Genomic DNA, 15,492 nt, shown 5'->3' on the forward strand with positions numbered 1-15,492 from the left:
GGTTGGGCGACGAAGCAAAACGACAAATAAAACTTGTTGAATTTAGATATAAAATAGGGATAAAATTGGAAAGATAAAAATAATGAGAACGTAATTTAACAACAGAAGGAAGGGTAAGATTGGAAAAAATTGCTTCCTCCTCTCCAAGCTCGAGGCCTGTAGTCCGTTCTCTTTTCTTGCATGGATGATCTTTTTCTTTACATTTTTTTTCTTTCATTTGTCTCTTAAATCTGCCATTGATGATAGCTTATAGTGATGTACATGCATATTGGACCTGTTTTTATTAGACTTACGAGATGTATGGAAAGTTTGTCTTGCTAAAAATTTCATAGATATTATTATTATTATCATCATATCACCCACTACATTACTATTTTAGATAAAATATTATATAATATATATTATCATCTCATCCACTCTAGTGATTTTCACCCATTAACACACCCATCTTATTGGGCTCTATACACCTTACAACTTACAACATGTGTAGGACTCACTGAGATGGGTGGGTTAGTGGGTGAGAGTCGCTGGAGTGGGTGAGATGATGATAATATATATTATATAATATTTTATCTAAAATAGTAACGTAGTAGGTGAGATGATAATAATAATATTTATGAGATTTCTAGTAAGACAGAGACATCCCATACATCTCGCAAGTCCAATGAAAATAGGTTCGGTATGCACGTGCATGACTGCGAGCTGTCATTGATGGCAGATCTGAGGGACAAATGAGAGGAAAGAGAGAGACCATCCGTGCGAGGGAAGAGAAATGGGCTACAGTCCTCGGGCTTGGGAGGAGGAAACACTTGGTGGTGGGAGAGACTAGATGGGCGTAGGGTTATTTTTGAAACTTTATTTTAGAAGGAGGTTTTTTTTTTTTTTTTTTTTTTTTTCTTCTTCTTCTTCTTCTTCTTCTGTTGAAAGGGAGTTTTTTTTTTTTTGACTTTCTCAGTCGCATCTGTTGTTTGGGTGGGTTTATTTCACCATCTCGTGTGTATTAAGGAACTCTGTTTGAGTGGTATTTTGTTTGTGTGTATTTTTTTAAGTGTATTTTGTCTGCATTTATTTTTTGCGTGTATTTTTCCTTGTTGTTTTGCTATTGATGTATATTAGATTTCTATTTTTCACATCTACAGAATAATTTTTTTCAATCCGATAGTTTTTTTTTTTAAAAATTTCAGAACAATTGGGTTTTCTTTTTTCACTCTGTGCTTTTTTTTTGTGTTCTCAGAACATATGAAAAAATTAGAAGAAATCACAACATATGCATATGCAAATCATCTAATTACATACTGTAACATTCATACAATACAATTCATCTTTACAATATTGAGAGAAACAACAAAAACATACCTATAATTGTTGAGATTCACAATTAATTTCATCCAGGATATTTTTTTTAAAAGGTTAGAATACAGAAAATAGATAGCAGAAGATACAGAATGAAAGAAATATTGACATTTAATTTTAATCCGATTGCATTTTATCAGACAAAGTTATAAGCTTTAACAGTAAAAAGATATTAAAATCAAGTCGGCAAATCAAAACGACATCAAGGACGATAAACTGGACAATAAAATTAATGGACAAAACTGGAAATAAAATAGGAAAAATTAAATCAGTTGGTGGGAATGGAGAAAGACCAAAATAACTGTCAGTAAAATAAAAGTAAAATACAAATTACCATAATTGTCAAATAAAATTAAGGGTAAAATTGAAAATAAAAATATTAGACAAAAATATTATAGATAAATAATTCAGACTTTATATATTAATATAGATATTGATATAGATATGGCCATATATATTAGTATAGATATAGATATGGCCATAGGTGTCGCAGTGCAGAGGTTGCTGCATGTTTGTCTGTTCGTGACAGATATTATTTAAATTCATCAATCGTTTGTAGTTGTTGTCGTCAATGATATTAAATATAGCCGACTTGGCTGTCTCCTATCGTGTCCTATTGCATGTTTATAATTAAAATATGTTCCTACCATTTAGATATTTTCCAACATAATATTAGTTTAACTGAACGTTCTCTATTTATTTGTCAGTACCGTTACATTAATATACTTCATTTTTTTATAAATAAAAAAAAAGTTTATTGTTAAAAAAATTATTATTTTTATATAAATTTTAAATTTATTCACTTTTTTTAAATGAAATATAAGAAATTTACATATGCAAATATTATTATTTTTATATGCAGTAGCATTAAAAAAAAAAAATTTGAGATTGTGATAATACAATTTTGTATTCGACAGCAGTACTGTAATAATACAGGTTGCTCACTGATTTATTGCAATACTATTCCATGTCAGTTATAAAAAAATTTATTTTTTATCAAACATTTTCTTATATTTTTAACAGTGACATGCACTGTTTGATTGGTAATTATAATACGGTTGAGGTTGTAAAATAAGGATGCTTCCTCCTTCGTCCTCTTTCTCGCATTGGGTGGAGAAATCGAGGATGAAACGAGGAGAAAGTTCAGGTCTTGACTCTGATATGATTACGATCCAAGAAAGAAGGCATGATGAAGAAGACGAAGAAGAAGAAGATTGTTGGATAGGAAATTATGTGGAAGAAGCAAAAAAACAAATGCGGTTAGCAGTGCCTTTAATAGCAGTTAGTATGTTGCAGTACAGCTTACAAGTTATATCGATCATGTTCAACGGTCATCTTGGAGAGCTTCCTCTTTCCGGTGCTTCCATGGGGTCTTCCTTTGCTTCAGTTACTGGCTTCACTGTCCTGGTAACAACAGCCTTCTCATCTTCTGCTTTCTCCTACACTACTGCAGACTAATATTTTTCTTTTTCTTTTTGGTAAACTGTAATCTTTGTATATGGAATTCATGGAAAGCTTAACCAGTGTCAAATGTTTGAAAATCATCACAAATTCAGGGATAATAAGACTTTCCATCAAAGATGAGTTTGGTATATATGTTTCTTAAAAAAGTCTGTTATGTCATAATTTAGAAGATAGAAGGCTCACCTGATGGGTCTATTTGTGAGCTTATTTATTGACACACTAAACAAATAATTAATTAGTAACATTAAAAGATGCAGCAAATGAGGCTTCATTTGGACGTTGAGTTGAGTTATAAATAGTAATAAATTGTGAATTCTATTAAGATGTATTTATCTTTTTATGTTAAAATGTACGAAATAAGTTGAGATAAGTATAACTTTTTTATAGGAAGTTAAAAAAATAATGGGTTCCATCAATAATTGATTTAAAATGACTTGAGATTAATTGAATTTGGTTCAACAATCAAACACAACATGTTTAACACGTGGACTTACGAGTAGCATAACTCATTCTAAAAAATTGTGACTAGTACTTGCACACTAGTGGATTTTTCCTCCATCTTGAGTCTAAACTATATAAATAGGACAATCACAACTGGTGATTTAATAGATATAAGGTTATGGATTGCACAATTTCAGATTAAGCTACAGCTATTGCTGCACAAAGAAGAAGGCAAATGTTGATGGCACGTTTTGCTCCAAATTTCCTTCGATAAAAACATTCCTTCCACACTCATGAATCCCTCGACACGAAGCAGCATTTTTGGGGCAACGTGTCATCTCAATTAAATTAGCTTCAATTTCCTCTGTTTCAAACATGTCTTGTAGCTAGGGATGGGAAGCGCATTAGAGACGCTATGCGGACAAGCCTATGGAGCGAAACAGTACCACATGCTAGGTGTTCACACGCAGCGAGCAATGCTAACCCTCCTAGCCTTAAGCATTCCTCTAGCAATAATTTGGTACTACACAAGCACCATTCTCATAGCTCTAGGCCAAGACCATGAAATATCTACTGAAGCCGGAGTTTTCAATCGCTGGATGATCCCAAGCCTTTTTGCCTTCGGCCTCCTTCAATGCCTAAACAGATTTTTACAAACCCAGAACAATGTTATTCCTATGTTGATAACCTCTGGAATCACGGCTTTGCTACATGTTCCTGTTTGTTGGGTTCTTGTGTTCAAATTTGGATTTGGGAGCAAAGGAGCAGCCTTGGCAATTGGTATTTCCAATTGGGTTAACGTACTTTTCCTGGCAATTTATGTAAAATCTTCTCCAGCTTGCTCGAAAACTTGGACTGGGTTTTCAGAAGAAGCCTTGCATGATCTTCTCGGCTTTATAAAGCTAGCTGTTTCATCAGCAATCATGATATGGTAAATGCTATTTGCTTCTCATGAGTAATATGTTTCCAGGCAACAGAGCTAATCTTCTATTAGCAAATGAAATTTGGATCATTCTAGTTATCTGCTTATTGATTTGCATGCAGAAAGCATGAATGATATACCATTGTAATTGCTACATCTCAAAGCCACTCTATTAAAGCATTTAGAATAGTTTTGTTCATAACAATATGAAAATATTTTATTGGCAGCTTGGAGTATTGGTCCTTCGAAATGGTTGTTCTCTTATCTGGCCTTCTACCAAATCCAAAACTAGAGACATCAGTGTTATCAATAAGGTATTCCTTATGGTATTCCTAATTTACGAAAACCTAAGTATCAAAGAATTGGAAATATATATCCTTAATGTTCCTGTAACTCGGGATCACAGACTACAATTTTGCTACTTGCATCATTTTGTAAGACAAACTATACATTTCTGCATATAAAAATAGTTCCTTAGTTCTGTAATTTTTTCAATTCTACAGTCTTAACACATGTTGGATGGTTTATATGATCTCTGTTGGTCTAGGCGGTGCTATAAGGTTAGTCACACTATATGCTTCGGTAATATCTCATTTCTCTTCACACCAGTACCATTGTCAATTCCAAACTCAATGAACTGCTCCCAAACACTAAGAGATTCTTCTTATAGTACAAGAGTGTCAAATGAACTGGGTGCTGGGCGCCCACATGCTGCGCGCTTGGCTCTTTCGGTCATGATCATAGTGTCCATCTCAGAGGGTGCAATAGTAGGAATTACTACAATTTTGGTGCGCAATGTTTGGGGAAAGCTCTACAGCAATGAAGTAGAAGTGGTCAGATATGTTGCTAAAATGATGCCATTGCTTGCACTGTCAGACTTCTTGGATGGATTCCAATGTGTACTCTCAGGTCTTAAATTCTATCACAAGTAGTGAGTTCAATAATCAATGATTCTTTGTTTTTTCTTGCTTAGTTTAAGCGCATTAGTATTACTGCTGTTTGGCTATCTAGGGGCTGCTAGAGGATGTGGGTGGCAAAACCTCTGCGCATTTATAAATCTTGGCGCTTACTATGTTGTGGGAATTCCTTCTGCTGTGCTCTTTGCTTTTGTCTTCCATTTTGGGGGGATGGTGCATATCTCTCTCTCTCTCTCTCTCTCTCTCTCTCTCTCTCTCTCTCTCTCTCTCTCTCTCTCTCTCTCTCTCTCAAGTCGGTATTCAAGTTCTGAAATTGGTTTTGAGCAGGGGCTTTGGATGGGAATCATATCTGCACTTTCTGTTCAAGTTATTGCACTAATTACAGTAAACCAATACACAGATTGGAATATAGAGGTATGATCTCATCAATGTAGGACCTTAATTTGGATATAACTATTAACTGATAGGGACATTATAAGAGTTAATCAGAAATTTCACCCCACTGGGGGCATTTTAGCTAAAGTTACAAAAATTGGGAACCATTAGTTACACAGATGGCGTAACTAAGGGCTAGAGGAGTGCGGTTCAAGCTTAAAGCTGTAAAACCAATATGTCATAAATTTCTGCTGCCAAATTGTAACTTCAATATGATACTGACATACAACGACTCCAAGACAAGGCTATCGTCTCCAAAGTGCATGTCTTCTGGCTTCTAAGGCATAAATTAATAATCACTGTACCAGAATTGGGTTTTATTTTACAAATATGATTTTTTAAATAATGTCTTTTCTTTCTTTCTTTCTTTCTTTCTTTCTTCAGGCAATGAAATCTAAGCATGGTGTTCGGAGAAGTGACATAATTATTGACACAGAAACATAGATTTGGTTTTCACAGCAAATCAAGAAAACAAATTAAACCGTGTAAAACCAATGCCAAATAGAAAAAGGTAAGGAAATTGTTCCTACATAATTCCCAGGTGGAAAAGTTTTCAGAAGTATATGCATCACTTTATCAGGATTTATTTCAAATGCTCGGAAAGAGTGTATATCTCCCACTTGGATTTTCTTTTTTGCACTGCATTGTTTGTTTTTACTTCTTCGTGTTTGTTGAAGCTTGACACCCTCCTTTTGTATCTGTTTTATTAGTTTAATGCAATCTTGATAACCCAAAAAATAAATGCCAGTATTTGACACAAGGGACAAAGATTACAAATGGTGCTGCAGAATGATTTAGATACACACCTAAACCTAGAGAGTTCATAAAATCACGGGAAGCCGTGAGTATTTTCCAAAACAAACCACTTCAGGCTCTGTTCCAACCTCAATGTGTGCAATGCGAAGTTATGTGTACATTGCCTATAATATTGTGAGTTTTATCTCTAGCCAACGATGGAATAAGAAATATTTATATAGATGGACCAAAGATTTTACATCAAGATCTCTTACTTGCTGAAAGACTGGGATGCCTGCAACTTATTTCTTTAGAAAATTCTGAACTGTCTACAAATGTCTTATAAACTAAGTTGGCAGTTATGTGATTGGCGACATATCCATGATAAATTGTAGCATTTCTGCTTCTGTTACAACTAATAAAATATGGGTTATTTTGATCATTTCACTTGTTAATATGATATGAAATGACTAAAATACTCTATGATTTCCACTAAATGGATACTGTTCATTTCAGATGAGATGGAGAGGTTCCTATTACCCGTTATAAGCAATCCAAGGGAAGCAGAAAATACAGCGTTGATGTTTTCTCAATAGACTTGGAACTACAGAGCAAGCAATGAATTAATCGAGAATAAAAAAGTTGATTTCAAAATTTCGGAGACATGAAACACCATATACCATATTGTAGCAACACAAACACAAAAATGGTACAAATGAATCCAACTGACACTTCACAATACATATGGAGATTCTCAATATTAGCAAAACCAATTTCACACAAAATGATCAGTATGTTAACATTTGAAGTAGGAATTTTCCGTTGTGTTAGGCAGCAAGTTCGACTTACGACTACTGGTCGCTGGAAGGATGATCAGGAGAAGGTGGTGGTGGTTCCTCTCCATTCTCACTGGTTTCAGTGGCATGTTCTGGTAAAGGTGGGGGTTCTTCACCATGCTCATTGTTCTGAGGATGAAAATTGATCGGGAACTTTGTGACCCTGGGCTTGTCAGCCAAAATATTTCTTTGTACCCTATCGATCAAAAGCTTTGGCGGAGGTTCCTCCCTTAATTGTTCATCATCATAATCGTTGTTCACATAGTATCCAACTCGAACAAATTCTTGTCCTAGATAAGAACATGTCAACAGTAGTACCGTGACACCAATGATATCTTCATCACGGATTTTTGATGGGTCTGGAGGGTCTGCCTGCCACGGTTTGAATGATAAATAATTCAGTATTACTTTCATAAGCAAATTGGAACTCAAATGCCAAGCAGCAATGAAAAATAACCTGAAGGACAAATCGGTAGTTGCCAATGTTGACAGGACCAACAAGCACACTTTCAAGAAGCTGGTCATAGGTCTCATCCTCGGCAGATCCCACATATATGAGTTTCCATTCCAAATCTGACAAGTTTTACAGAGTTACGACATGGAAACTAAAGGAAAAATGGAACTCAAATGAACAATCCTTAATTTGTAGAGGCCTCACGACAAACCAGTAAAGAAGAATACAAAGTTCTATAACTTAGAGAAAAACATATAGTTCAGAGAAAAAGATGACCACTTCTGGTTAGTATGATTATGCTAAGGCCTAAAAGGAATGGTGGAGGGAGAGAGAAAGATGGCAAGGAATTGATCAAAAGGTCAGTAGGCTCCAGTGCCATTTTCATAACATTAGGTCCTTTCTCGTCTCATCCATATTCGCATATCTCAAAGCATTAATTTCAATACAGCACTAATTAAATCACCGTCATTTTTTACCTCTCTCTTCCCATTGAGCAATTCATCCTAAATTTAGAAAGTCTAAATTTTTAAGTGATAACTTGTTTAAAAGTAAATATTACTTGTAGACTATATCGACTACAATCCTAATCGTGACTCAAAGGTACACAGCATGAATTTTCCTTTTGCAAACTCCAACCCTCGTAATTTAAATTTTGAACTCCAGCTTTACTACCACTTAAAAACATTCCAATGCACTACAGATTCTAGAAAAAGTTCCAACTTTCCAATCCATATGTAACAACTGAAAAAGAAAACGTTAGTCACATTTACCTTGTAACCCCAAAAAAACTGGGTAATTTAAAAACTCTCTAAAATCACTCACGATTTTACCTAATAAGTAATCAATGTGAAAGTTAGCACCTATGACTACCTTTATAATCTACTGAGTTACTTGTAAACTCAATGTACAAGGTGTTACACTTCCGGATCAAATAAATATATATCGGGAATTCTGTTTTAAAAACTATACATTTTCCATAAAATTATTTGTGTCAGTAGCGTCAGTTTTCCAACTATCCGGTCAAATCTGTTCTATCGGCACTCTAAATTCCAAATCTTTAATTTTTTTAGGACCTCATTACGAACATGCCAAACACTTCAAAGGTCAAACTAGATTTTCATATATTTTTCAAACAGGACAACAGTTTGTTGCCCACTACTTTAATTGAAGTATGAATAAGTTCATCGATTAGTTTGGTCATTACTCTAATGAACATCTGCAGAAGAACGAAAGAAGTAAATATCTGCGGATTCACCACCAGAAGGAGCAACTAACGTTCATAATTTCTATAAAAGCTAAATGAAGCTTGAGTGCACGAATCATCAAACATGAATCATAAATGATATTCCTCGTATTAAGATTACCGTCTTTGAGGGGGGCCAAGCACTCGTAGGAGATCTCAAACTGGAAGGGGTTGAGGAACGCGGCTGGGTTGTCCAAAACGGCGACGTTTGTGAGGTTCACTGCGCTCATCGTCTGGAACCGGAACAGGACTCCGCTGTCTTCGGATGAGAATGGGGCCTAAGCCGGGATTGGATGTCACTCATCGAAGAGGGGAAGAGTCCGGAATAGCTTTGAACGGAAAATGGCTTTGAGTTTTATATACAGCTTCGAGGACCGAGGTGGGTTTGTTTCGACTTTCGAGGAGTAAATGCGGGATTACTTGCTGCAGCCCGTAGTGGGTCATGCGGAGGCCCGGAGGGAAGTGGGTTCACAATTTGGCGGGAGTTTTTGTCTTACTGATTTTTATTTAATTTAGAGATATTACTGATTTTTTCATTGCTCAATTTAATACCTAGAAGTTAGAGGTCGCAATATATACATATATATATATATATAATCCGTTAATTCAATATAAATATAATATGATAATAATATGTTTAAATTTAATTTTAACGAATTCAAAGTATAATAGATTGACCCGTTAAGACACGAGTATTTAACATTAGGGTTGAAAGTCGAACGGTCCGGACCGGAAAAACCGACCGGACCGGTCATTTTTGGACCAAACCGGACTGGACCGAATGAGTCCAGTCCGGTCCCGGTCCAATTTTAAAGGGACTGAAGGTATTCGGTCCAGTCCCGGACCGGACCGAATGGATTAAAAAAAAAATTATTATTTATATAATAGTTGTATATAATTAATTATATAATTATATATGGTATAAAAAAATATTAATAGTCTAATATAGATTGTAGTTATACTTATACTAATATAGTTATATAAATTACTATAACTAATACTTCAACAATAGCTATAGTGACCTATACTAATAGTCTACTATTAATACTAATATACTATTATATGATTTATATAGTTATACTAATCACTATAATTAATACTATGTATAGATATATAGTATATTTATCACTATAATTAATATAATTTAATTATCAATATACTTATATTTAATTAATATAGTTATCACTATATTATAATTTATATAGTTATACTAATCATAATAAGTTAATAACTAAATCACTAGAAATATAACTATATATATTTAGTATGAATGTATTATTGTATTCTTTAATATATAACTATAATATATAGTACTAGTATATATTAATATATTATAAGAGTTATAGTATAAATATAATATATAAATTATAATATACTAAATCACTATAACAGTATAACTAATATTAATATATAGTTATACTAATAATCTACTATTATATAGTTATACTAATAGTCTAATATTATATAGTTATACTAATAATCTACTATTATATAGTTATACTAATAGTCTAATATTATATAGTTATACTAATCACTATAATTAAAACTAATATATAGCTATACAGTATATTTATATAGTTGTACTAATACTATTAGTCTATTATATAGTCTAAGACTCTCAATTTTAATATAGTCTATATAGTTACAACTAATACTAATATTTATATTAATACTAATAATATATAATATAGTTATACTAACTAACTGATTCAAGTTCAACATAACTAATATTACTAATATAATATAGTCAAATTGAATTACTAATAGTCTAATACTAATACAATTATATAGTTATACTAATTATAAATTCATAATAACTAAATCATTGTAAGTCTATAACTATATTATATATGTATTTAGTATCAACGTATTACTATATTCTTTAATATATAACTATTAACTATAATATATAGTACTAGTATAACCGATCAAAAAAAATATAGTACTAGTATATATATTAATGTATTAACATATTATAAAAGTTATAATATAAATTATAATATATCATATATTTGTAAATTTATAATAGTATTAGTATAGTTAACTTAATATGTAATATGTTAGTATTAAATCACTATAACTGTAACAGCCCGCTAGAAATTCAATTGTGAAATTTCTATTAACTTTAGGAATCTCGTGAAAAACCCATAAGTTTTCACGAATCCATTAATCGTATAGGTTTTTGTCTAACTACATAGTTAGTGTTATTATTTACTATGGTATCAGAAGTGTATTTTTAATTATTGGAGATAGTTAGAAGTGTCAAAATGTATTATGATTTGTGCCATTAGACTCGGAGGGTTATTTAAAGTCTTATGGCGCAATAACTTTTTTTCACATTTTCGGACAAAACGTCTGTTCAAAACTGTAGATATTATTGGATAAAAAGAAATATCTTGAGGTAATTTTCGTGAATATTATTGGGTAAAAATATTTTGAGTTGATTTTTATAGATATTATTAGATAAAAATATCTTAAGTTGATTTTTTGTAGATATTATTGGATAGAATATTATGAGATAATCTTTTATAGATATTTTGGGTAGGAGAAAACCACACTCAACTCTCAACTCCAGCCTTATCACCTCCCTTATCTCGTCCATAAATGTGTCTAGCCAGCACCCATGAACTTATCTTCAATTACTCCTTCTAATAAAAGATTATCAAACACTCTCTCTCGGACAGATTTTAGGAGATCTTTTGCACACCCATTTCGAAGCTGTTGTAAGTGTTTTATCATAAAGTCTCCTTCATATAAGTTGTTCCTTTTTGAGTCTAGTTTACATGGATATCTTATTTGCCCCATTTGAAGATCATTTGGTCGGTCAAATATTGTGTAAACTATAGAAAGGTCATTCTGGGAGATAAACTGGAGAATATGTTATAGTTTGGAGTTTTTGACCAAGCTAATGGATAGATATTGATCCGAAATTTTCATGGAGTATTGTTAACATGTATATGTGACTATTGGTTGAGGATTTTTGCATGATTAAAGGTTTTGATGAAAGATGTTCTTAGATTTAGAAACTTAGAAACTGGAAGAGGAAAAACAGTTTCTGTTTTGAGAAAGTTTAACTCTTTGGTGGTCTAAACCTATTCTAATGACTTTGATAATTTTATTGGAGGATCCTAAACATCTTATATACATGTTATATTATTATTTTGAAGATATTTGATGTTAGTTTCAAAGATATGAAATTTTATGCAAAGAGTTATTCAGATAAGCCAAAGTGTGGATATTCTTGGCTAAATTTATGTTTTGGTTAATTTCTAAACCATGTGATCTTGAATTAGAAGCTTGTATATGTTTTAGGACATCTTTTTAAACCATGTAATGGTTTGGTTTGAAGATCATATATTTATAAGTCATAGATCAAGAGATTTATCAAAACTAGTTGAGGAAAAAGTTTCTGTTTTTGGACTAAGTGTAAAACCAAAAACTCCAAATATTATTTTGTGATTTTGGTGACTTTAGTTTGATGATTTAAAGCATGGTTGATGTTAGGATGATATTATGAATATGTTAGAAGTAAGATTTGATTTTTGAAATTCTTGGAGATGTTTTGATTTAAGGTCAAAACTTGTGATTCAAGTGCTTGGATCTTTTTACAAAAAAGTTTGGTGTTGATTATTAGCTTTTTTCTAAATGGATGTTTTAAGTATGGTTTTGAACTTAGGATTGGAAGATGTTTGTTGCAAAATTTTGGTTTAAGCATGAGTTTTGAAGTTGGAAGGAATTGCAACAAAAATAAAGGGAAATGGCCTATGGATGTTTCGACCATAGTGTGTTCTTCATAGTTGTGTTTTGTTTTAAATTTTTCTGAGTTGATATTTAAGTTTAGGACAAGATTTACATGAGGAATGTAAATTTTGGAAACTTTTGGAGTTAGTATGCAAAATCCTTAAGTTATGGGTAAAACGGTCATTTTCCCACATGTAGAGAGTAAAATGAAAATTTTACTCTTTAAGTTAGTATTTTCCATATTTCAAATTATTAGTGATTTAGTTCTAACTTTTAGAATCACTAATTACAGTTTCTCGTGATCGCACTTGAAGTTTTATAAGAAACGCGGAGATCGATGTAAGTTAGCTTTTAACTTACTAGCAGTCTACTGTGTATGTGTGCTAAGTAAAGGAACTACAGTGTAGGTATATGTGTTATTATATATGTCATGCCATGCTAAGTTATCACGTAATTGTCTGTTATACAGAATTTATTTTGTCATCAATTTTTATCTGTTACATAATATATTCTGTTATGTATTACTGTACATTACAAGTACGTCATGCTAAGTATGCCATCTATTACATGTATATCAAGTCATGTAATATTCACTGTTGCAAGTATGTCATGTTAAATATGTTGTCTATTATATGTTATGCCATGTTACGAAATATTACTATCTCAAGTTGGTTATGTATTTCAAATTATGTTCAAGTCACGTTATGTTACGTCAGGGCTTCAGTCCTTTCATATTCCAGTCACGTTTCATCTTGAGTATATTCAGTTTATATAGAATACATGGGGCCACAACAACTGTGGAGTATGTATTTAACTGCATAGTGATGTATAGAATACATGGGGCCACAACAACTGTGGAGTATGTATTTAACTACAATTGTGATGCGTAAAATACATGAAGCCACAACAACTGTGGAGTATGTATTTTTCATGTTAAGTCAAGTTTGTGTAGAATGCATGGGGCCACAACAACTGTGGAGTATGTATTTACACGTAGAATACATGAGGCCACAACAACTGTGGAGTATGTATTTTTCATGTTAAGTCAAGTTTATGTAGAATACATGGGGCCACAACAACTGTGGAGTATGTATTTAACTGCATAGTGATGTGTAGAATACATAGGGCCACAACAACTGTGGAGTATGTATTTTTAATGTTAAGTCAAGTTTGTGTAGAATACATAGGGCCACAACAACTGTGGAGTATGTATTTGCACGTAGAATACATGGGGCCACAACAACTGTGGAGTATGTATTTTTCATGTTAATTCAAGTTTCAGAGCAAGTTCATGCTAAGTTAAGTTTCAGATCAAGTTCAGTTCATGTTTCAATTTAAGTTATGTCAATTATGCTATGTTGTATGCCAAGTTATGCTTTAATTACTTACGAATTTGATTATGCATTTATGTTTTTACTGTCATCCATGCATCATTAGTCTGTGTGGAAGTTTTTTGTTAACTTGCTGAGATTTGTAATCAAATCTCACTATGGTAGTCCCAACTACCATTCCCCCCGAATGGTAGATCTTGTTACAGGACCTGAAGGAGGATCAGGAGCTGACCAACTAGACACAGTCGACTGAACGACGGTGCGTCGTTAATGTTAATATAGTAGTTAAATAACTACTTGTACGATGGAGTTGCATCTCCAGTACTTTTGGATCATAACTATTTTGGAATAGTGATGTGATCTTAGTTATTCAATGGATCTTTATGTATGAAGTATGTTTTAAGTATTTGGGATATTTTCAGTTTGGTGCATAGTATTGCTAAAGAAAAAAATTGTTCGCTGCGAATATTGCATAATGTTAGATGCATGTTAGGATTATTGCATCTTATATGTCATGAACGGGGGCAGGTAACCTTGTGTTGCATGTCTCGACGCTTCAAATGTCCGTTCGATCCCAAACGGAATTTGGGGGCGTCACAATAACTATATAGAATATTAGTAATAAGAGTATTACTATTATTTAATATAACATTACATATATTATCACTATCTGTAACAGCCCGCTAGAAATTCAATTGTGAAATTTCTATTAACTTTAGGAACCTCGTGAAAACCTCATAAGTTTTCACGAATCCATTAATCGTATAGGTCTTTGTCTAACTACATAGTTAGTGTTATTATTTACTATGGTATCAGAAGTGTGTTTTGATTATTGGAGATAGTTAGAAATGTCAAAATGTATTATGGTTTGTGCCATTAGACTCGGAGGGCTATTTAAAGTCTTATGGCGCAATAACATTTTTTCATATTTTCGGACAAAACGTCTGTTCAAAACTGTAGATATTATTGGATAAAAAGAAATATCTTGAGGTAATTTTCATGAATATTATTGGGTAAAAATATTTTAAGTTGATTTTTATAGATATTATTAGATAAAAATATCTTAAGTTGATTTTTTGTAGATACTATTGGATAGAATATTATGAGATAATCTTTTATAGATATTTTGGGTAGGAGAAAACTACACTCAACTCTCAACTCCAGCCTCATCTCTTCCATCTCTCATCCATAATTATCTCCGGCCACCTCTCCCCACGAAATTATCTTCATTTACACTTTCCATTGAAAGAATATCAAACACTCTCTCTCAGACAGCTTTTAGGAGGTATTTTACACGCCAATTTTGAAGCTGTTGTAAGTGTTTTATCATAAAGTCTCATTCATATAAGTTGTTCCTTTTTTAGTCCAGTTTACATGGATATCTTATTTGCCCCATTTGAAGATCATTTGGTCAGTCAAATATTATATAAACTATAGAAAGGTCATTCTGGAAGGTAAACTGGAGAATATGTTATAGTTTGGAGTTTTTGACCAAGCTAATGGATAGATATTGGTCCGAAATTTTTATGGAGTATTGTTAACATGTATATATGACTATTGGTTGAGGATTTTTGCATGATTAAAGGTTTTGATGAAATATTTTCTTAGATTTAGAAACTT

The 15,492-nt window shown here is 32.6% G+C and overlaps 2 protein-coding genes across 3 annotated transcripts; one reads left to right on the forward strand and one right to left on the reverse strand.

Annotated features, from left to right (window-relative positions):
• The first annotated feature begins 117 nt into the window (after nt 1-117).
• Nucleotides 118-7,008, forward strand: LOC122310683 (protein DETOXIFICATION 16-like). Of its 2 annotated transcripts, XR_006242656.1 has the most exons (9): nt 118-2,760; nt 3,645-4,189; nt 4,408-4,494; nt 4,684-4,740; nt 4,851-5,089; nt 5,192-5,310; nt 5,425-5,511; nt 5,917-6,043; nt 6,784-7,008. XR_006242656.1 is itself a non-coding variant. In XM_043124791.1 (8 exons), exons 1-8 carry the CDS (start codon nt 2,431-2,433, stop codon nt 5,974-5,976), a joined length of 1,524 nt encoding a protein of 507 aa, XP_042980725.1. In that variant the 5' UTR covers nt 118-2,430; the 3' UTR covers nt 5,977-6,292. The 2 variants fall into 2 exon arrangements, 1 of the variants encoding a protein (XP_042980725.1); XM_043124791.1 differs by lacking the exon at nt 6,784-7,008 and having other exon boundaries at nt 5,917-6,292.
• On the reverse strand, nt 6,891-9,198 carry LOC122310684 (histone chaperone ASF1B-like). Its single transcript, XM_043124792.1, has 3 exons — nt 8,922-9,198; nt 7,561-7,676; nt 6,891-7,475 (listed from the first exon to the last, which is right to left on the reverse strand). Exons 1-3 carry the CDS (start codon nt 9,028-9,030, stop codon nt 7,119-7,121), a joined length of 582 nt encoding a protein of 193 aa, XP_042980726.1. The 5' UTR covers nt 9,031-9,198; the 3' UTR covers nt 6,891-7,118.
• Nucleotides 9,199-15,492: the final 6,294 nt, after the last annotated feature.

This window comes from Carya illinoinensis, chromosome 5 (assembly GCF_018687715.1).
Source record: "Carya illinoinensis cultivar Pawnee chromosome 5, C.illinoinensisPawnee_v1, whole genome shotgun sequence".
Taxonomy (NCBI): Eukaryota; Viridiplantae; Streptophyta; class Magnoliopsida; order Fagales; family Juglandaceae; genus Carya; species Carya illinoinensis.